This window comes from Desmodus rotundus, chromosome 3 (genome assembly GCF_022682495.2).
Source record: "Desmodus rotundus isolate HL8 chromosome 3, HLdesRot8A.1, whole genome shotgun sequence".
Lineage (NCBI taxonomy): Eukaryota > Metazoa > Chordata > Mammalia > Chiroptera > Phyllostomidae > Desmodus > Desmodus rotundus.
This window is the reverse complement of record NC_071389.1, coordinates 33,730,343-33,752,113: the sequence shown is the minus strand read 5'-3', so window position 1 is coordinate 33,752,113 and position 21,771 is coordinate 33,730,343. Positions and strand designations below refer to the sequence as shown.

At 36.5% G+C, this 21,771-nt stretch overlaps 1 protein-coding gene across 3 annotated transcripts in view; it reads left to right on the top strand.

Moving 5' to 3' along the window:
• Positions 1-21,771, top strand: part of FAF1 (Fas associated factor 1) — a 423,880-nt gene that overhangs the window by 310,136 nt on the left and 91,973 nt on the right. For all 3 annotated transcript variants that reach the window (XM_024571040.4, XM_045204230.3, XM_024571039.4), the window contains 2 exons: positions 9,408-9,544; positions 14,114-14,202. In XM_024571040.4, coding sequence (XP_024426808.1) covers positions 9,408-9,544; positions 14,114-14,202 — 226 coding nt within the window. The remainder of the gene's footprint in view (positions 1-9,407; positions 9,545-14,113; positions 14,203-21,771) is intronic.

Genomic DNA, 21,771 nt, shown 5'->3' with positions numbered 1-21,771 from the left:
CAATGTCTCCAAATTTTGCATTTGGAAAAATCAGAGAACATAGCAACATGAAAAATATATATATATCTTTACTTCAAATCTCTGTCCTAGAGTAGGGCATGATCTTATGATGATGCTGACACATAATTGTAGAAATTATACAACAGTGTAATACAGTGCCAAGCATGGTGCTAAGTGTAACTCCTTGTTTCGGGTTATTGAGCGTGAGATTGCTATTATAACTTATTTTAGGAACCATTTTGCCACATCCCTAATTTGGGGGCAGGGGTTGAGAAAGGAAAACCAATTTTGACTCTAAAGCACATAAAAAAGAAGGAAAAGAAGTAATATTTATTAACCTACAGTCTAACTGTAAAAATAGATATCATTATCTTCATTTTATGTATGAGAACGCTCCGAAAAATTAAATTATCCAAAGGAACAACTAACAAGTGAGAAATCAGGTTTGTTTGACTCCAAAGTCTTTGTTCTTCCCAACAGTATTACGCTCTTTGCAAAATTTCCTACTTTCTCTAATATGTTAATATTTGGACATTTTAAACCCCTTTTAAGTCACATGTTCATTCAGTTGGTAGTGACAGGATGAAATTATGTAAAAACTAAGAGGGAAGCTTAGAATCATGACCTTGTGGACTATTACCTGCTTAATTTGCGGGTCCAAATGACCTATGGGGGTGGAAGCACAGTAAAAGGCCTGGGAGATCATGATAATTCATGCCAGCTGTCTTAATTAAACTTATTTCAGCAGCAGTTGGAAGAGGGAAAGAAAAGTTATGTGGTTAACATTGTCACAGTGGAGATAAAGGTTACTGAAGCATGAGTTGGCCCATTCATGCAACAAATATGTTAGTCACTAGGTGCTAGGAATGCAGAGATGATTCCTCCTGATAATAACACACAGTTCTCCCTGACTTCTAAGTACCCATTTTCTCCTCTGATTCCCTCCAGAACTTAGTCTGAAACACTAAACCTAGGCCCCAGTTATATGCCATATAAGTTCCTTTTGGGGGATCCTTGATTTATCAAACCCAAAATATCCTTAGTGTCTTAAGAACAGAAACCATGTCTTGTCATATGTTTAGTGGACCCTCATAAATACTGGTCATTTGGTAAAAGAGCACAGCAGAAATATTACCTGACATTTAACATGAAAGTGCTGTCTTATACAGCCCCTAGAAAATGGATCTTCTCTTTACATTTCTAGAGAAGGAATTTCTGCATTTGATAAGAGATTGGATTAGATGTTTTCTCTTATCCCTCCCAACTAAGATTTATATTTTCAGTATTTAAAATAAATATTTATATTCTTACTAGTGGTGAGAAAAAGACAGCCAATTATCTATTTATTATTATTGTTCTTCCACAAAATTAGTATAAATTAGCTACACCCATCATTAAACTGCCAGTGCCTCAAAGTCTTTCCACTTGAGTGATTTATAGATGACAATAAGGAGGTAAACTAAGAAGTTATTTAGTTTTTTAAAACTCTGTCCACTACTCTATTGAGACAATTTAACAGTTTACTGTTACTGGAGAGTAGAAGCCTCAGACAGTTGAGGGATGCTTTTGAGATTAAATCTACTCAAACTCTCATTCTGTGTTTTCTTAACTTGGCCTTTAGTTTGGCTGTGTTCTCTAACATGCATTCATTGTTTGCATTTGCGTGGAGAGGCATTATGCCATCCTTCTAGAAAACAATTTGATAATATGCATCAATAGTAATTAAATGACTAATTTTTACCCTATAATTCCACTCCACAGACCTTTTTCCTAAGGTTATAATTCAGGATATTTATCCGAGTATTCTTTAATTGTTAAAAACACTAAAAAGAAGAATCTTGCTCTAAGTGTATAGTTACAAATATGACTGTATACATCTACTCAGTGAAATATTATTCATCCATTTAAAATGCTGGTTCATTACTGTTGTGAAAAATTGTATCCACCCACCCAATGATTACTGCCAAAAGGAAAAGATATACTTGAACAAAAGACTGATGAAAAAAAAAGACAGATGTGATTAACAGTGTGTTGAAAGTTTATGGAATTGATATCACATGCAAGTTTTCTTTATTTTTGTAAGGGAATTATTATCTTTCAAATTTTATATTTCATGATTGGCTAATACTTTCACATTAGTCAAGATTCAAAAGGCATAAAAAGGTATGTAATAAATGGTAATAAAAAACAAAGATTAAATCAAAAATAAATAAAAATTTAGAAAATAAAGTATATAATAAAAAGTCTCCTACTTAACCCTGTCTCTAAGTTACCTTCTCCAGAGGCAGTGTTATAAGCTTCTTATTTAATCCATTCAGAGGTTATTTTATATATGAACAAACTAATATGCTATATTTATTTTTCCCCCAGTTTTACACAAATGGTAAACACTATTTAACAGACTGCTTTTTCCATTAACTTTATATCTTAAATATATTACATATCAGTTCATAAAGAACTCTATATTTTATGGCTACCTACTATTCCTTTAAATTCCAGTAGATACTATAATTTATTTAATCAGATCCTGTTGGTGGGCACTTGAATTATATCCAATATTCTATTATAAGCCTACAGTAATTAACTGTGCACTTTGGTGATTTTCACATGGTAATATATCAATAGACTAAATTCCCAGATGTAGGTGTCCTAGTTTAAGAGTATAGGTGCATTTTTAATTTTTATTGATATTGGCAAATTGCCCATAAGGGAGTTGGTACCAACTTCACTCTTACTAACAGTGTATGCAATAGTGCCTGTTTCCCTATATAACCTTGCCCACGCAAGGTAGTACCAAGTTTTTTTACCTTTACTAATCTGACATAAAAATGATTTCTTGGTGTAGCTTTAATGAGGAGTTAACTCTTTCTGAGTTATTTTAAGTATCTTTTCATGTGTTTCTGAGCCATTACTGTTTCCATTTCTTGGAGCTGTCTTTATATATTGTTGGTTGATCTTTTTCCTCATTGTTTTGTTAGAATTCTTTTTATACGGGGCAAAAGTAGGTTTACAGTTGTGAGTACACAAAACAGTTTATCCTTGTATTGTTATTTATTAATTATTGTGTTATTTTCCATACAAACAACAGGAAACCTGCTTTTTTGGCCACTCCTTATTAGGGAAATTAGTCTTTTTTCTGTGGTTTGAAATTCAGAATTCTTCCCTCTGTTTATTATCATTTATCTTTTGGCCTTGTTATGGTATTTTTTTTACCATGTAGAAATAGTCAAAACTGTCAATTTTGAGTTTTATACTTCACTGTTCTCCAGCTATACTAACCTTCTTGTTATCTTTTAAATATGCTAGATACTTTTCTAGTTACTGTTCTCTCTGCCTGGAATTCTCTTCCTGGACATATGCGTTGTCCCTTCCTCCTTCACCACTTTGAGTCTTTGGTCAAATAGCAACTTTTCAGTGGTACTTGCCTTGACGACTTGTTTTATATTGCAACCTCCCCATTCCTGACTTGTTTTTTTGTGTATCGCCTAGAGCTCACAGACTTGAGAGGTATTTGTTTGTTTGTCTCATATCAGATTGCAGCTCATCAGTATAAATGAAGCAAGTGAGAATTACCATCTTCAACGTGGCAATCACCTCAGGAAACTGGACACTTGGTCTAGTGAAGCAGCCATTGCCTAGAACATTTTGAGGATCACGTTCTCTAAAAACTGCCTTCAGAGGCTGCTTACAGCCTTACAAAGAAAGCAGTCCTGTGTTCTGAGGGCAGTGTTTTCAGAGTGTTGTCCATGCACCTGGTTGGCGGTTAGCAGCTTATTTAAAAAGCAGTTTCCTGGGCCTTACCCCAGATTTATTGACTCAGAATCTCTGAGAGAATGAGGCCGAGGAACTTGACTTTTAAGTAAACTTCCTAGGTGATTCCTAGGCCATTAAAGCTTAAAGATCACTGCGTGTAGACTCAGAGCCCCCAGCTTAATCAGTACCTTGTTTACCTAACTCAGTTTGAACCAACGACTTAGGACTGTTTCCAAAAATCAAAGCCACTGTCAAAGGACAAAGTATGCGCCAGGGGTGCCGAACATTCCTGATGGAGGAACTCCAGAAATGAGCTGAACCGTGCCATGCAGACTGGCGGAAATGATGTTGTAGGAGACAAAACTCTTTGGCCAGCCTGGTTTGTGTATGCCTGGCAGTGCTAGCAACTTGGTAAGTCTCACTTCACACATTAAAGGACCTTGGCTTTAATTTCTCTGTAAAAGAGAAAAGGGAGAGAAAGGGGGAGTGTGTGTTGGCAAACAGGTAGATGATCTCTAAGGTACTTTATCTTATATTCTGGTTTTTCTACCAGTGTGCATAAATGTGTTTGGACAAACACATGAATGAATAATGTGTAAGTAATGAGGCTTATCACTGTAACAAAAAACACTAGTTTGGTTTGTTACCTAGGTGGCTTCAAAAGAAGTATTGTAGTGTAAGGTTAGCAGCTGCAGCTAAGGAAATATATACAAAAGACTTGCCTTAAACTCCTGAGTAATACTGAGAAGTCCTGTAGCACTGTTGAACATTAATTTCTTCTGCTCAGTAAACTTGTTTTCGAGAAATGGTTCACACATTATCAGAAAGAGATTTAAGGTATTTAATAGCTCAAGAGTAAGCAGACAGAAATTTTCATGTTAAGTCTTGGTTTTAAAGTAACTAGCATTACTAAACATAGATGTATTAAAAAGAAAATAGTGATTGTATTGTATCCAATTTTGAATATGTGAAGTTTTGTAGTATTATACAGCTGCAACATCTATAATTTTTTTTTCCTTTCCTAATATCAATACCTGCTCTTTCATTCTCTGAATGAAAGTAAAACCAATGGCTTTTTATTCAGTCAGCAATTCTTTGATGCTATATCATATTATACAAAAAAAAATCTTTCAATAGTGGCCTATCAGCATAAGCTATCATTTTAATCCTGGAAGTTATGACAAAAATGTTAAATATCATTATGCAACTAATAGTAATAAAAATAGCTACCAACTTCAAGGGACAATCATATTCTAGGCATACTTTGGAGTGCTTTCTATGTATATCTTATAAGAATATAAGTGTTTTCTTCTCCAAGGAGGACATACAGAGGGCCAGAGACATATGAAAGGATGCTCAGCATCACTAGCCATAAGAAAGATGCAAATTAAAACCACAACGAGATACCACTACACACCTGTCAGATGGCTATCATAAACAAATCAACAAATAACAAGTCCTGGAGAGATTGTGGAGAAAAGGGAACCCTAGTAACTATTGGTGGGGGTGCAGACTGGTGCAGCCACTGTGGAAAACAGTATGGAATTTCTTCAAAAACCTAAAAATGGAACTGCCTTTTTACCCAACAATTCCACTGCTGGGATTATACTCTAAGAATCCTGAAACACCAATTCAAAAGAACCTATGCACCCAATGTTCATAGCAGCACAATTTACAATAGCCAAGTGCTGGAAGCAACCTAAGTGCCTATCAGTAAATGAGTGAATCAAAAAACCATGGTACATTTACACAATGGAATACTATGCAGGAGAAAGAAAGAAGGAGCTCCTACCCTTCATGACAGCATGGATGGAACTAAAGAGCATTATGCTAAGTGATATAAGCCAAGTGGTGAAAGACAAATACCATATGATCTCACCTATAAGTGGAACCTAATCAATAAAACAAACAAGCAAGCAAAATATAACCAGAGACATTGAAATAAAGAACAAACTGACAGTAACCAGAGGGGCAAGGGGAGGTGGATAACAGTGGGGAAAAGGGGAAGGGTCATCAAGGAACATGTATAAAGAACGCATGGACAAAGCCAAAGGCGGGTAGGATCGAGGGTGGAAGGTGGGGATGGGGAAGGGTGGGGGGTGGGGAAATGGAGACAACTGTACTTGAACAAAAATTAAAAAAGAATATAAGTGTTTTAAAGATAAGTAGTATTCCCCCTTTACATGGGAGTCACACAGTGTTATGGGTCCATTTTTGTTAGATGTGCATTTTTTTACATTTTCTAGTACAGAATAGGTAAATAGTAAATGTTTGTGAAATGTCATCACCCTCCTCCCAAATTACTGTGTTTCTTTTAGTAAATATTTTATGTTTGAGTACAACTTGGTAAAAGTCATGACTTATGTGATTATGACTTTGACTGAAAGAAACTAAATGATATCCTGTTTGGAATTAAAATGAGATTACTTTTACCCATATCTGATTTGTTAGTAATCCTGATTTTCATTAACAAGTTAAAAAACATCTATTCTTCAGAGATTGATAATTTTACTAATGATCAATATATGCTAGCCATCAGATACCCTGTTTATTTTTTGTCCCCAAACTTTAGATTGAAAGATAAGATTTTATCTTAGATTTTTAATAGCAAGAGCTGATGAATATAAGCTACTGATTTTATTTTTGTTTCTTCACCAAGGTCAAACTTTGAGACTTCCCACTCCCCAGAGACATGAGTTGCTTTATTATACCTGATTTGTGATTGACTGTGTTCTTTAATTCATTTTCTTGACCCTTCCTTTTTCTTCCCCTAACTCCCTTCCTCTCTCCTTCATTTTAACCCCTTAGTGAGGGCATTTATTCTTTGTCTTTTCAAATTTGTTGCTTTAGCTTTTGGTTTGGGCGGGTAATTAATCAACTTGTTATTCTCCATCTAGGTCTATAATGAGTAGGTAGTTTGATTTATTAAAATATTTTGTAATTAAAAAAGCCATTTCTCCTTGCCACAGAAGAGTTGCTTTCTCCTTTGGGTTTGAGCTTGCAGGTATCCAGTTGCTGCAGAAACCACCCTCCCTTCACGACACCTCACCCTATGAGTATCACGTGCAGTTAGTCAGGTTGACAGCTGTGTGGTGCTGCCACTAGGTGCACTGCCACACGTATTCCAAAGGAGGAAAATACCACAATAAAAAGAACCACGTATTTTTTTCTCCTAAAACAACTTTTTTTTCTGAATCTGTTTTTGTTCTGTTTTGAACTGGATTTTTGCTGGTGCTAATGTGCTGTGAATGCTAACTTTGTGCTGTGAATGATCTTTAGAGGAAGAAGCAGAGCCTCCCAGCCATAAGAAAAATTTGGTAGCTGTATTAAGTTCTTGTAAATTGTAGTGCAAGGAATTGACAAGTAGGAATTTTGTAATTTGTGGCTGTCCATTGGCCCCTACAGGCTCTCGATGATTACAATTTGAAAATCTCAGAGTACACACGATTCAGATCTTAGATTAATCACATTAATTAAAATTTTAACAAAGTCTCTCTTTGATCAGAACAAATTGCTAGTCAAGGCCACTAGAAAGTATCAACAGGCTGCATGATCCCTGTGTATTTCTCAACTGCCTCTAAAAAATTAGAACGGTTTACCAATCCCTGGTATTAACTGATCACTTTGTTGTTTTTTATGGTTAATTGAACAGCTTATGCATCTTTGAAGTCTGCATCTCTCTTGCATATGTTTTGTGTCGTTTTGAAATTTGTGTTATATATTATTTTAAACCCAATAAGATAATCACATTTTCATAATTATTTTTCATTCTGGCTCATTTTCACAAAAACAAAATTTGGGAAGTACACAATTCTCAGGCAATATTGTCTTAAAATTGAATTCATAAAACCACTAAGTAAGCCAGTCAGCCTGCCTTCCTTCCTTCCTTCCTTCCTTCCTTCCTTCCTTCCTTCCTTCCCTCCTTCCCTTTTGAGGAGTACCCCATTTAGCTAGTATCACTTGTGAGGCTAGTTCTGTGATGGGCGTCTTCTGTGTGATGTCCATTTAATCCATTAGTGTGAAAGGAAATGACATTCCAACAGTGTGTGTGTGTTTTGACATATTTCATTTCAGAGGTTGCCAATGATGAGATCACGGTCAAGACTGACTTTAAATATTTTAGTAAAAAGTGGAAAGAAAAATTAGATTTTAACTTTCTAGTCTCCTGAACTACACCTCCCCGTTGAGAAACTAAAGCTGTATGGGAGTGAAATTTGGTATGGAGGGTTAGGCTGCTTGAGCACCTTTTTATCTCATAGTAGTTCTGGAGTGTGCAGATCTGAATTTTCATAGGGGCACTGATATTGCATGGCCAACAGTGGGTTTCTCAAGGCCTCATCATTTCAGATTGGCATGAGGTCTGCTTATTGCTGCTGTAAATATGTGTGTGGGTCTGCCTCCCATGAACTTACCTGCAGTGGCGCCGACTTGTCTTGACATTCTTGCCGACAGTTCTGGTGGTCCTTAGCACGGTCTGCTTTACGTCGTCGTGTCAGATTTTATGGGGATTCAGCCTAAATTTGGGGGATGAATTTCTGTAGATAAATATATTGGCTTTAAAAATTAAGAGGTTTGATTCTGTTTTGAATTTGATATCAAATGAATCTGAGCACATGACATTTTAATGCCATTTGTCTTTTCAAATAAATTTACCTTCTAATGCATATGACGACAGGGCTTTGCTCATCAGCTAGAACATACATTTCAGAGGAGTTGTTACCTAAAATATTATCATAAGGCATAAGAAAACACACGATTTAAGTTGCCTTTCATGAACATAATTAAGAATTAATAAGCTGGTACCAGTGGCTAGTCCCCAGAATTTCCACTGTTTTGCCTTTTGTGACCTGTGTTATTAAAAGTCCATTATTTTTACAGACTTTATTAAATTGGATCTTATTAAAGCATTTTATATTTGCATTTGGTCTTTCATAATTCATTATTATTATGACATTTACTTTTTACCATCAGATCTGAAAACATATCATAAGCTACCCTTTTCTCTTGAAAGAAATGCTAATTTCAAACAGTCCTCTAATAGAAGAGAAAAGCTTTATCAGTTTTTTCATTTATTCCAGATCGTGTTAAGAATACTAATGCTAGACTTCGGTATGCTAATATCTCTGAGCTTTTTTTGGTCAAAAGCTTAGAATTATTATTTTTATCCCATACTAAGTATGAAACTAGAAGACCTCCTATCTATTGGAGAAAACACAGTTCTAAAGTACAAGTCTTGATTCTAAAAACTTGTGAAAATGTTGCCAAATCCTGTTTAGATTAGGATAATGATAGTCAATTTAACTTTGTACCATGTAATATTTGTCCTACTTAGGAAATTATTTTCTCTTAAAATTCATTTTGTTGGTTCTTCACATATTTTAGGGTAGTACAGCTTACAATGCTCAACAGTCGGCATCTTATGCTGTCAGCCCAAGACAGCGTTTAGGGTGTGCTGCCGGCTTCACTGTACGGTAATCGTTTCTGTATCAGTTATTTTGTAGTGGAAAATTCAACACAGCAAGGCTTCACCTACTGATGTCAGACAAGCTGCCTGATTTTAATACAGCTAATAAAACAATGAGTTTTTTGTTGCGGTACTAGTAAATTTATTAAACTCGGAAATGAAACTTACTTTGGATTTTGTCTCATTTTAGATTTCTGACGATGTGCAATAGACACTTTGGCAGCGTTGTTGCACAAACCGTTCGGACTCAAAAAACAGACCAGTTTCCACTTTTTCTGATTATTATGGGAAAGCGATCATCTAACGAAGTGTTAAATGTGATACAAGGTAAAGTAAATGTCACAAGTGGAGAACAGTGTCGTCTTGTATATATGATAACCTTATGCTATTTACCATCAAAGCTGACAGCAGTTCTTTGTATTGGTGAATATTTCAGCATTTTAAAATATAAAACTTCCTGAAGAAGAACAGCTTCAAAAAGTTATAGGTACTGTGAAGAATGAAATAACGCTGCATGAAAATCCAACAGAAACGCCTTACTAGAATTACACAGCCCTTTGGGACATAGGATAATCATGTTAAATGTTCAGAATTGCTAAATTCTCTACACTAGCAATTAAGTCATAACCAGTTGTCAAATATGACATTTCATATATGTATATATACATAAAGATTTCTTGCTGTAACGTAGATTAGCTGAAAGAAATGTTTATCTTTAGTTATCTAGAAAACCCAGTGAATGGAGAGTGTGAATAGAATTGTATCAGTGGAGGTTGTTTCCTGTTATTTGTGTGAATCCATGTCTAGGATGCAACTCTGAGGCATGAAGTTACAGGATACTTGTGACCTTAAACTTTACTGAAAAAATTAAACTGTCCATTCTTTACCAAAAAAAAAAAGTGAATGATTTTTCCTTTTTACCTATGAACCCCAGGGATTCATATAAAATGTTACCTTATTCATGGCAAAGCTTAAGTTGAAAATAGTGTCTCTTCTCTATGCCACAGGGAAAAAGATGTTTCAAATGCCTCATGCTAAATAAAACCTTCAATACTTTGTGTCTTCTCTATAAATAGAGCATTCAAGTTCATAAATAATGTTAAAGAAGAATGAATTGCATAAACAAACAAGCAAACAAATAAATAAATTGCATGTATGGGTCACGCAGATAGTACGTCATTCCCACTTCCCTGTCAGAGGCAGTGTTGTGATAGCCAGCGGTTCTCCCAGTGTGGTCCATGGATCCCGGAAGTCCCCCAGACACTCTCAGGGAATCTGCAAAATCGATATTATTTTCATAATAGTAGTAAGACTTTCTTTTGCCTTTTTTTTACTGTGTTGACATTTGGACTGGTGCTACAAAGTCAATGTTGTTTGAAAGTGCTGGCACCTTAGTATGAATTAAGGCCATGACACATAACTGTACCAGTAGTCACATTCTTCACTTGCATATATGTGCCGTTAGAAAATTATTACCTTTATTACATTTAACCCTTTAGGTGGTTTGTGTGACACAGTGGTAGGTAAGGATAAAGCATGTCTACTGTGTGTCACAAATGGTAGTCTCAACGAAAAACACTTGTGTGGTTACTTGAGCCAAACTAGTTATTTGTTTTTACAGAAGAGCATCTTTACTTGAAAATGACTGACTGACACACTACACTTACATAGCTCGGGTATTTAGCGGACGTTTTCTCCAGAATGAACAAAGTAACTCTTCCACTTAAAAAACAGGGTTGGCTGCATGTGCTGCCGGTGATAAAACTTGAGCTTTTAAGCAAAAGGTTTTATCTTTCACCATTAGAGTGACAGCTTCCATTTTTGATGACATCAGTGGTGATGTTAACAAATGTGATTTTTTTTATGTGTAATTAGGTGTGTTGACATTCAGAAGAAATGCGTAGCTCAGTGAACCAGTGTTTTCCAGGTGATCAATGCATGATATCATAAAGTCATGCGTGAGTAAAAGATCCATTCAAAGGGCAAGATAGACCGAAATCAATAGATTTTAATAAGCAAGTGCAAAAATTTCATTGATAATGGTTTCAAATTCCTCACATAGCTCACCTTGAAATCTCTACTTGTCAGTTTGGGTATATTAAAGGAGAATGTCTACAATTATCTGTTAAAATACTCCTCACTTGTTTTTATTGTTGACACTATTATAGATGTCACCATTTCCCCCCTGCCACCCAATCCCACCTCCCCCCACCCTGGCCTTCACCTCACTGGTGGATCTCAGAGGGGAGGGGGGCTTGGAGGACTAGAAGAGATTAGCCAAAGAACATATATGCATAGCCCTTGGATACGCCTCACTTTTTTCTTTACTTATCTATGTGAGATCAGATTTGCGTCATAAATTTCAACTAAGACAATATGTTATAATTAGTTTTATATAGAAGTAGATAAGAATCCAGTTGTGTTCTGTTAAGCCAGACATTAAAACGTTGTGCAAAATATGTTAAAACAATGGCATTCTTCTCACTAAACCTTCTCTTTTGGTACATAGAGTCATTTTTCATAAAAATGTGATATTTACAAGTATATTAACAAGTAAGGGCTTTATTGTTGTCACTTTTAAAATCTTAAGTATGTCTTAAATATTTCAGTTTTAATTTCTAACATAGTAAATCTTGATAACTATAACTCACATACAATTCTTTAGGGGTTTCAATAGTTTTTAAGAGTATAAAGGGGTTTTAAAACCAAAAAGTTAATAAATGACTCCAGTAGGCTCTAAAGAATAAATTTGCTCTGAATTGGATTATTAAGGGCTTAGGTATAAAATACCTGTAAGTCCAGTTTGGCAGTGAGTCCTTACAGTTAGGGCTGAAGCATAGTTTATAAGCAGTGGGATAAGCCTAAAAATTAAGTCAGTATGTAGTCAAAGTAATCATGCCCTGTCTCTGAGTCTTAGGCACTACAGTTTACAAATAAGAAATGGAAACCCAGCCCTGGCCAGTGTGGCTCAGTTGGTTGGAATGTCATCCAGTAAAACAAAAGGTCATGGTTCCATTCCTGGTAAGAGCACATGCCTGGGTTCCAGATTCGTCCCCAGTCGGGGTGCATACAAGAGACAGCCAATCAACGTCTCTCACATCAACATTTCTGTCCCTTTCTCCCCCTCTGTCTAAAATCAATAAGCATGTCCTCACATGAGAAAAATGGATGGATGGATGGATGGATGGATGGATGGGTGGATGGATGGATAGATAGATAGATAGATAGATAGATAGATAGATAGATAGATAGATTAAAAAAAGCACAGTGGTTCCTGAGCCTACCCCTGATCCGGGAATCAGCATTTAAAAAAGAGAGAGAAAGAAAGAAATGGAAACCAAAAGATTTGCCCAGGACCAAACTCTGAATCAGTGGTGATCCTAAACTTTTGCCATTTATCACGTCTGGTAACAGTAACTACCAGTGATTGGGTGTGTACCATGTATCAGACACTTTATATAACATCTAATCCTTCTCAGAGGCCAACAGAGGCAGTGTTGTCTTCATTTTGTGATAAGGAGATTAATCCTTAGCTACAGTCAGTCACTCATTTATTCATTTGTTTATTAGGTGAATATTTGTTAAACCCTTGTCATGTGCTAGACAGTCTCTAGGTACTACGTCATAGCGGTGGAACTAGGGTTATAACTATGACTACAAAACCAGTTTTGCATTCTTAGTACCATGATACCACACCAACATAATACTTGTTCTCTAGGTCATTTATTGAGAAAGGAGGTCCAATGTGACCAAATCATTTTCCTTTGCTAAGTACTAGACATGTTCCCTAACCCTATGCTGGCAATGATCAGAAGAGAAATTGGGTAAAATCATGTCACCGAATTGAAAGATCGTGTTAGTCAAGCCCTACTCTGGTAGAAACCAGCAAGAATACTTGCTATTTGTTGTCTCATTGGTGGCCATTTCATTAATGGGACAGGAAGACCCTTTCTCAGGCCCTGAAGAAAGAAAGATTCTTTTGGCTGTAGGTTTGAAAGAATAGAATTGCTGTATCTCTATGTATCTTCATGAATTTCTCTCCTATAGATGCATCCAAAGCAAATAACAGGACTTAATGCATTCAGGAAATGGCACATATGTGCTATATGTTTTTCTATGGACTTGAACAGGGAGTAAAAGAGCATTAAGGAATATTAAACATTTTGAATACCCTCTTCATTAAAAATTATAGTATAGTAATTTGAAAGCAGCTGAAAGGGAGAACCATCACTTGGACAAAAAGCAGAAATTGATTTTTTCAGGACTTAAGTTATTATTTGTTTCGCCAAAGAACTTTTAGAGGGAGAAAATAATTCTAAGTAAACTGAGTATTGATGTAGTAGAGAGGACAGGCTTTGAGTCGGACTCATGGTTTCAAATCCTGGCCCCACCACTTAGCCAGTGTGACCTTGGCTGCAGGTCACTTATACTCTGTAAGCCTCATTTTTCTTTTCTTTAAAATCAAAATGACAACAAAAACATTATAGAGATTAAATGAGGTGATATATATCATGTTCTTAGCCTAATTACTGGCATATAAACAAATAACAGTTGTTGCTAGTGTTATTAAGTAGATACGTTTTTATAATAGGAAAGAACTTTTGACCCTTATGACTTGGACATTATTATTTATGCTGCTAAAAAAATACTTTTTAAGAATCTGTTCCCTGAAATCTAAATGTTCTGAAATTTCAACTGTCAGAATACTGCTTTACTTTTTCATATTGAACATATGAAACTTTCGAATGAAAACATGAAAGAATTTTAAGTAGATAATAGCATCCTAGTTTGTAAATTTTTTTAGATTGTAGTCATTTCTTATGATTAACTCTAGAATGACTTCCCATTTTATATTAACTAATAACGTGAAGTTGGGTGGTCTCCATGTGTTGCCAGGTAACACAACGGTGGATGAGTTGATGATGAGACTCATGGCTGCCATGGAGATCTTCACGGCGCAGCAGCAGGAAGATATAAAGGATGAGGTAAGGTGAAAGGTTAAGTAGATCTTTGGTACAATTTTGATGAGAATTTGTCAAGTGGTAATGCTTGCCTGTGTCATGATTCATAAGTAAGGATGATGAAGATGCATTTCCAGATTAAACAGGACTTTATGCCATTGAGTTTATCTTGCAGTCCATTCTTTTCATGACCCTATGACCCAACAATTTGTTTAATTTCATGGACATTTATTCTTTGCTAGATTTGATGTGGTGGCAGCAGGTCAATTTGCAGGAGATGAATTCCAAAGCATGGTTATGGAAGAAACTACACTCCAGGAAATCTTATCACCATGTGGGTTTTTCATTCACTTTTAAAGTCCTCTTGACTCTCTATAAATATTGAAATTAATTAGCAATAAGGACATTTTACACTTGAACATATTTTTGAAGCACTGTGAGAATTAGTAAAAAGCTCTCCAAAATTCTGAATTTCTCTGCCTCTTGAACATACTCAGCTGGTATAGAGGATATGAGCGTGGAACCTCAAATAAAATAATAACAGCAATACTGATAATGATAATGGTAGTCAACACTTAACTGAATATTTATAATGTGCTAGGCACTGTGCTAAATAAGCATTTTACATTTATCTTCTCACGTGATCCTCAAAACAACCCCATGAGGTTGTGCGTGAATCAGACGGTCTGGCAGGAAACAGATGGCACTTTCAAACTGGGTTATTTGGAAAGAGTTTAAGAGGGGAATTGTGTAAAGATATGGGCAGAGTTTATGGAAGTCTGCAATGGATACTACAGAGTCTAGGGCTAACGGGAGCCATAACCATCCCTATGCTTAAAGTCCTAGGGGAGGGCGGTATATGGAGAGGACTACTTCTGATCGAGGGGTGTAGCCAGCCTTTGGTGACCTGGCAAGAAGGAAGCCAGGGAATAGCTTCACTTACCTTCCACACTCTGACCTTCTGCTAGTACCTCCTATTGATCTAGCCTATTGATCAACCTGGGCAAAAAGCTAGGTAGAGCACGGATACTGAGACACAGATGGAAAATAATCTAGCACAGATTGGTATTATTATCTCCACTTTTCAGATGAGAAAACTGAAGATCAGGAAGGTTAATTTCCCCACCCTGATTGGTGGGTTGAGCATCGTCTGGCAAACTGGAAGGTCACTGGTTCACTTCCCAGTCAGGGCACATGCCTGGGTTGCAGACCCAGTCCTCAGTTGGGGGCTTGTGGGAGGCAACAGATAGATGTTTCTCTTACACGTCAATGTTCCTCTCTCTTTTCTTCCTTCTCTTTCTCCCTCCCCTCTCTCTAAAAATAATTAAATAAAATCTTTAAACAATAAGAAAGAAAGTTAATTTACCAAAGGTCCCTTAGCTGGTGGGATATATAATAATCACAAGTAATCTTAGTGCTTATCAGTCAAGAAATTTCTAGATTTGGAAAACAGCCTTAAGATAAGCTATGAAACATTAACATTTGTTAATTTCAGATGCTAAGTTAACAGATATTTATAAAATTTTCCTTTTTAATTTTGTTTTTAATTAAATTACAAAAAGATTTCTATAGAACAAATAAGGGATAGTTGATTTCTGAGTAATGATAGTGAATGCTTTCAATAGAATACTCTTTATCTATTGCAAATGGAAAACATGTAGGCAGTTTTAATATAACCTGTACTATTGTATTTTACTTACTTATCTGTCTTACATAAGACTGTTTGTTAAAAAGAGCAAGGGTTATATCATACTCACATTTGTATCCCCTGACAGTATACCTAGGAGTAGGCACTCAATGTTTGTCAGATGGTTAGATAAATGAATACTTGGAAGAATTTACATGAAATGATACTACTTAAAAAAATAATATTTGATGACAGTGGTATAAAACCTGACATATCCACATTAACAAATGTGAAAATTTAGAATGTTATAACTAGGTTACAGTTTTAATGCTCATTAGGTTTCTTTTATTGCTCTGAAAACATTAAGTTTGTAATTTTTCTTTACAGTGTTTCACTTACTGTGAGGGAAAGGTAATCGGGTATGTGGTACAAAGATGTTTATCTGTTACTCTATAAATTGACAGTGACATTTCAAAATAATGAAGTACCGTAGTACTTAGTTAGGAATTTGTAATAATAGGTGTGTTGCCATTCAAGATTACATTTATCCTAAAATAGAGGCATTGATTGACAATAATTTACTAAACATATTCTTCAGCCATTTAAATCTTGAGTCTCATTAGTACTAGATTTACAGATTATGTTGTATAATAATATAAATACACAATATTGGAGCACATTCCCAGTTCATTCTTTTATCTTAATTTGTGTTCTTCATAATTTATTGGTAACAAAATTGACTTTAATTCCTTTAATACTTAGCACAAAATTGAATATGCGGGTTACAGGGAAAATCCAAGGCTCCATGTAATTGAAATTTTTATTGAAATTTAACTGCAAGAGATGAGGATTTCTCTTTGTTTTTAGAGTGCCTTCATGAAAATTATTATTCAGGTCATAGTCAGAAAAGCTTTCCTAAGTTTAAAGACTTTTTTAGACAGACTGTGCATATATCATGGTGATTTGGTATCTGGTGAAATGTATGTGACAAGAAACACTGTTCCTTGTAATTGTGATTTTGCCTTTGCTCTTTAAATAATTTCAAATAAGACATCTTAAGGTCCTAGTCAAAATCAAATTCATGAACAGGTTTGGAGTATGGCTTCCTAGGCCTGAATTTATTTAAACTTAACTTTGATTCAGTGACATCCATCTCTTCAATGATCCTGTTGTAGTAGTGCAATCTAAGACACCCATACTATATAAAGCTTTTATTAAATAAAACCATGCCCAAACCGTATTCATACCCTTGAGTCATTCTTCAGGGGCCCAGAATAGACTAACCTTTGTGTCACTAATTGTTCTGTCTCCAAACAGGGAGTATACATTATATAAGCCTCTGTTTTGACAGACCTGCCTATAACTTTTTCATAGACATTTTCATTTATGATGCATTTTGTTTCAGTGTTTACTGAGCATTTATCAAGTGTATAGCATTGGTCTAGATTCTTTTCTCCAACGAGGGGTTATTGGCAACAAAGGGATGAGGAGGACAGCAATTGTCACTACATGACAGCAGCCACAACCTGTTTGTGCTTTTAGACTGCTTCCAAACAACAGGTGCCTTCTAACGTGTGAATGGATTCCATTTCTCATGTGCACTGTTTTTTATGAGTAATCTAGAAACTTCTGAGTGTCAAGAAGTTATGATACTTACCTATTTATCCATTTGTTTGTTCACTAATTTATTTAGAATTCTCTATCATAGGCACAAGGTTTACTCCTTTTCAGTCCAACTTCTGGTTAACTTGTATCTGAGTAATAGTTCAGTAATTGCCACAATCCATATGTTGGGTATCAGGACTGATTTCACCGACAGGTACATTATTCGCACGTCTTTGGTAATTCTAACAATACACTAGTGGAACATGGACAGCATGTGCTAGAGGGACATTCTAGGCTTAAAGGGTTCTGATTTGAGACTTAAAAGCAACACCGCCACAGCACAGGGAAGATGTGCTTATTGGCTCTGGCAGCTTTTTGTGTTGCCAAAAGAAATTGATGGCTTTGTGGTTTGCTTCATGGAATGTGTCGATTTTTTGTCCTAAGCTTTGTCTTTATCTTACCATTTTAAGCACTCCATTCCATTCCCCTGTTTAAAATCTCATCATTGTCACACCCATTCTGTTTCCAGAGTTAACAGTGGTAAACAGGATTCTGGCTTCTGCTGATGTTTTCTTTAAAAGAATAAGAAGTCATCACAAGAAAGATCTGCCTGGGTTGTGGGTTCCCCCTGGTTGGAGCGCATGCAAGAGGCAACCAGGCGATGTTTTTCTCTCACACCCACGTTTCTCTCTCTCTCTCCACTCTCTCATCCCCTTTTTCTGTGTCTCTCTCCCTCCCCCCTCCTTCTCTCTCTTAAATAAATTTTTTTAAACCCTTGCATAAGGATTTTTTTTTAAAAAATTAATATATATAAACTACTCCCTGTGTTACCGGACAGGGGGGCCTGGCCCTGAGCAGGTCTGCCTAGGGCCAGCTGGTAGTGTGGGTTTTTGACTTCATGTGGGAAAGATTTCACAGCACGCATCCAGGTGACTGTGAAGGTAAGTTAATGAAGTTGGGGACAGTAAAACAAGGAAGGCTTAGCATAGAACAGGAGGTCCTAGGCTGGGCTGCCTTAGCTCACTAAGTCAGATAAGAGGGAACCTTGGAGACAGGCTCAGGAGATTAGCCTGCCCATTGCTCCCCTGGTTGCAAATCTCATGGGGACTCTTACAATCCAGGAGATGTGTGCCTGTGGGGGAAGAAGCGGGGAAGGGAATAGGGTAGACTGTTCCCCAAAGGGAGAGCTTGCAGTGGGTACTTTGTCTTGAGGCTTTTAGCTCTCTCCTGCAGGTGGGAATTTTAGGGGAGGTCTCAGGGGAGAGTTCCCACAGAATATTCATCAGTTTTCCAGATGTGTCCTTTTACAGTCTCGGTCTACACTGATTGGTCAGTGCCAGGCCAGGGACTCGTTAGTCATTTCAGCTGCTCCTGGATTCACCCACCTGGTTTTGCCAATTTTCTGGGCCTGGGGCTGAAATATAACTGAGGCCGAGATGTTATCTCTAGGGAGGGGACCTTTTGTATCTGGCTGTAAATTGCTCAGCCATTTTGTTCAGCTAGCTTGTCTCAGTTTTCCTATTCCATTTGCCAAGGAATTTTCCTAGCTTCTTATTATCCTGCTTCACCGGAGATCTACTGGTCAGTAGTTCTGTTAGGAGAGTTTTCCCTGATACAGCTGTATATAAACTTATATGTGAGATACAAAAAGCAAAAATGCAGTATTTTTAAACAGTGGAATTCCACAGAAAAAGCAAAAGTCATGAAAGATCTAATACCCAGAAGTAACTTCAAGGAGGAGGAGTAATAACTGAGTTGACCGTTAATGATTAGAGCATTAAATGGATTGATAGATGGGGAAGGCATAGATACCTTTCTGTCGGTAGTTTTTTTTCTGCTCAGAAAAAGGGTTTTTGTGTTTTTTGGAGATATAATTGATGTTTAAATTATATTAGTTTTAGGGGTACAACTTAATGATTCAATATTGTAAAATATTCACCACACAAAAAAAACTAGTTAATATTCATCACCCTATACATACTTTTTTCTTTTGATAAGAACTTGGAAGTAGTAACTTTCAAACATACAACACAATATTATTAAGTATAGTCACCATGCTCTATGTTAAATCCTCATGACGTACTTATTTTATAACAGGAAGTTATACATTTTGACCACCTGCATTCATGTCACCCATTCCCCATCCCCTGCCTCTGGCAACCACCAATGTGTTCTCTGTACCTGTGAGCTTGATTCTTTTTTTAGATCCCACATATAAATAAGATCACACAGTATTTGTTTTTGTCTGACTTATATCACTTAGCATAATAGCCCCTAAGTTCATTCATGTTGTTGGAAATAATAAAATTTTCTTTTTATGGCTGAATAATATCCCTTTATATATGGCATTTTCTTTTACCCATTCATTCATTGATAGATACTTAGGTTGTTTTGCTTCCACGTCTGGGATATTGTAAATAATGCTGCGATAAACATGGGGGTGAACATATCTTTGGGAGTTGGTACTTCCATTTCGTTCAGATAAATACCCAGGAGTGGAATTGCTGGATCATATGGTAGTTCTACTTTTTAATTTTTTGAGGAACCTACATGCTGTTTTCCATAGTGGCTGTATGAGTTTACATTCCTACAAACAGTGCATAAGCCTTCCCTTTTCTGCACATTCTCTTGTCATTTTGATAATACCCATTCTGTCAGGTGTAAGGTACTATCTCATGTTGGTTTCACTTGCATTTCCCTGATAATTAGTGATGTTGAGCACCTTTTCATGTACCTGTTGGCCATCTGTATACTTTCTTTGGGAAAATGTCTGTTTAGATCCTCTGACCATTTTTTTAAAATATCTTTTATTGATTATGCTATTATAGTTGTCCCATTTTCCCCCTCTTCCCCCCTCCACCTGGTACCTTCCAGCAGTCACCTCCTCTTAGTGAATGTCCATCAGTTGTGCATGTAAGTTCTTTGGCTTCACATTTCCTATACTATTCCTAACATAGCCCCGTCTATTTTGTACATACCAATTTATGCTTCTTAATCCCTGTACCTTTTCCCCCACTCTCCCCCTTCTCCCTCCCAGCTGATAACCCTCCACGTGATCTCCATATCTATGATTCGGTTCCTGTTCCAGTTGTTTGCTTGGTTTTTTTTTTAGATTCAGTTGTTGATAGTTGTGATTTTGTTGCCATTTTAATGTTCATAGTTTCAATTTTTTTCTTAAATAAGGCCCTTTAACATTTCATGTAATAAAAGCTTGGTGATGATGAACTCCTTTAGTTTTACCTTGTCTGGGAAGCACTTTCTCAGCCCATAAATTCTAAATGACAGCTTTGCTAGATAGAGTAATCTAGGTGGTAGGTCTTTGCTTTTCATCACTTTGAATACTTCTTGCCAGTCCCTTCTAGCCTGCAAAGTTTCTTCCAGCTGATAGTCTTATGGAAACTTCTTTGTAAGTAACACCCTCCTTTTCTCTTGATGCTTTTAAGAGTCTCTCTTTATCTTTAATTTTTGGCATTTTTAATTATGATATGTCTTGGTGTGGTCCTCTTTGGGTCCAACTTATTTGGGACTCTCTGTGGTTCCTGGACTTGTATGTCTATTTCCTTCACCAAATTAGGGAAGTTTTCTTTCATTATTTTTTCAAATACGTTTTCAATTTTTTGCTCTTCCTCTTCTCCTTCTGGCATCCCTATAATTTGGATGTTGGTACGTTTGGACATGTCCCAGAGCCTTCTTAGCCTGTCCTCATTTTTTTGAATTCTTGTGTCTTCTTTCTATTCTGGTTGAATCTTTATTTCTACCTTATGTTCCAAATAGTTGATTTTAATTCTTCCCTGCACTATTGGTTCCCTGGGGATTTTTCTTTATTTCACTTAATGTACCCTTCATTTCTGCCTGGGTCTTTTTTATGCTTTTGCCACACTCAACGAGTTCTTTGAGCATCCTGATAACCAGTGTTTTGAACTCTACACCTGATAATCGGTTGGTTATCTCCATTTTGTTTAATTCTTTTTCTGGAGTTTTGTTGTGTTCTTTCAATTGGGCCATATTTCTTTGCCTCCTCAATTTGGCAACCTCCCTGTTTGTTTCTGTGTATTAGGTATTTGCTTCTTTGACTCCCTGTCTTAGTAGTGTGGCCTGTTATAGAAGAACAGACCTGTAAATTATTTGGGGTGGAGCCTTAGGTGATCAACAGGGTGGGCAACCTGTTTCCCTGCTTTGTGGCTTTGTGTGAGGCCTCTGTGTGTGGCTTTGTGTGGGGGGAGGATGCAGAGAGAGAGGACAGTGCCACTGTCTGGCTTCTGGAAGTTTGCCCAGGAGGAAGCTGTCTCCTGGCACTAGCCCTGTTTCCATTCTCTTCCCTTGCTCTCCATATGCCATTTGTGCCCTTCCAACTGTTGCCC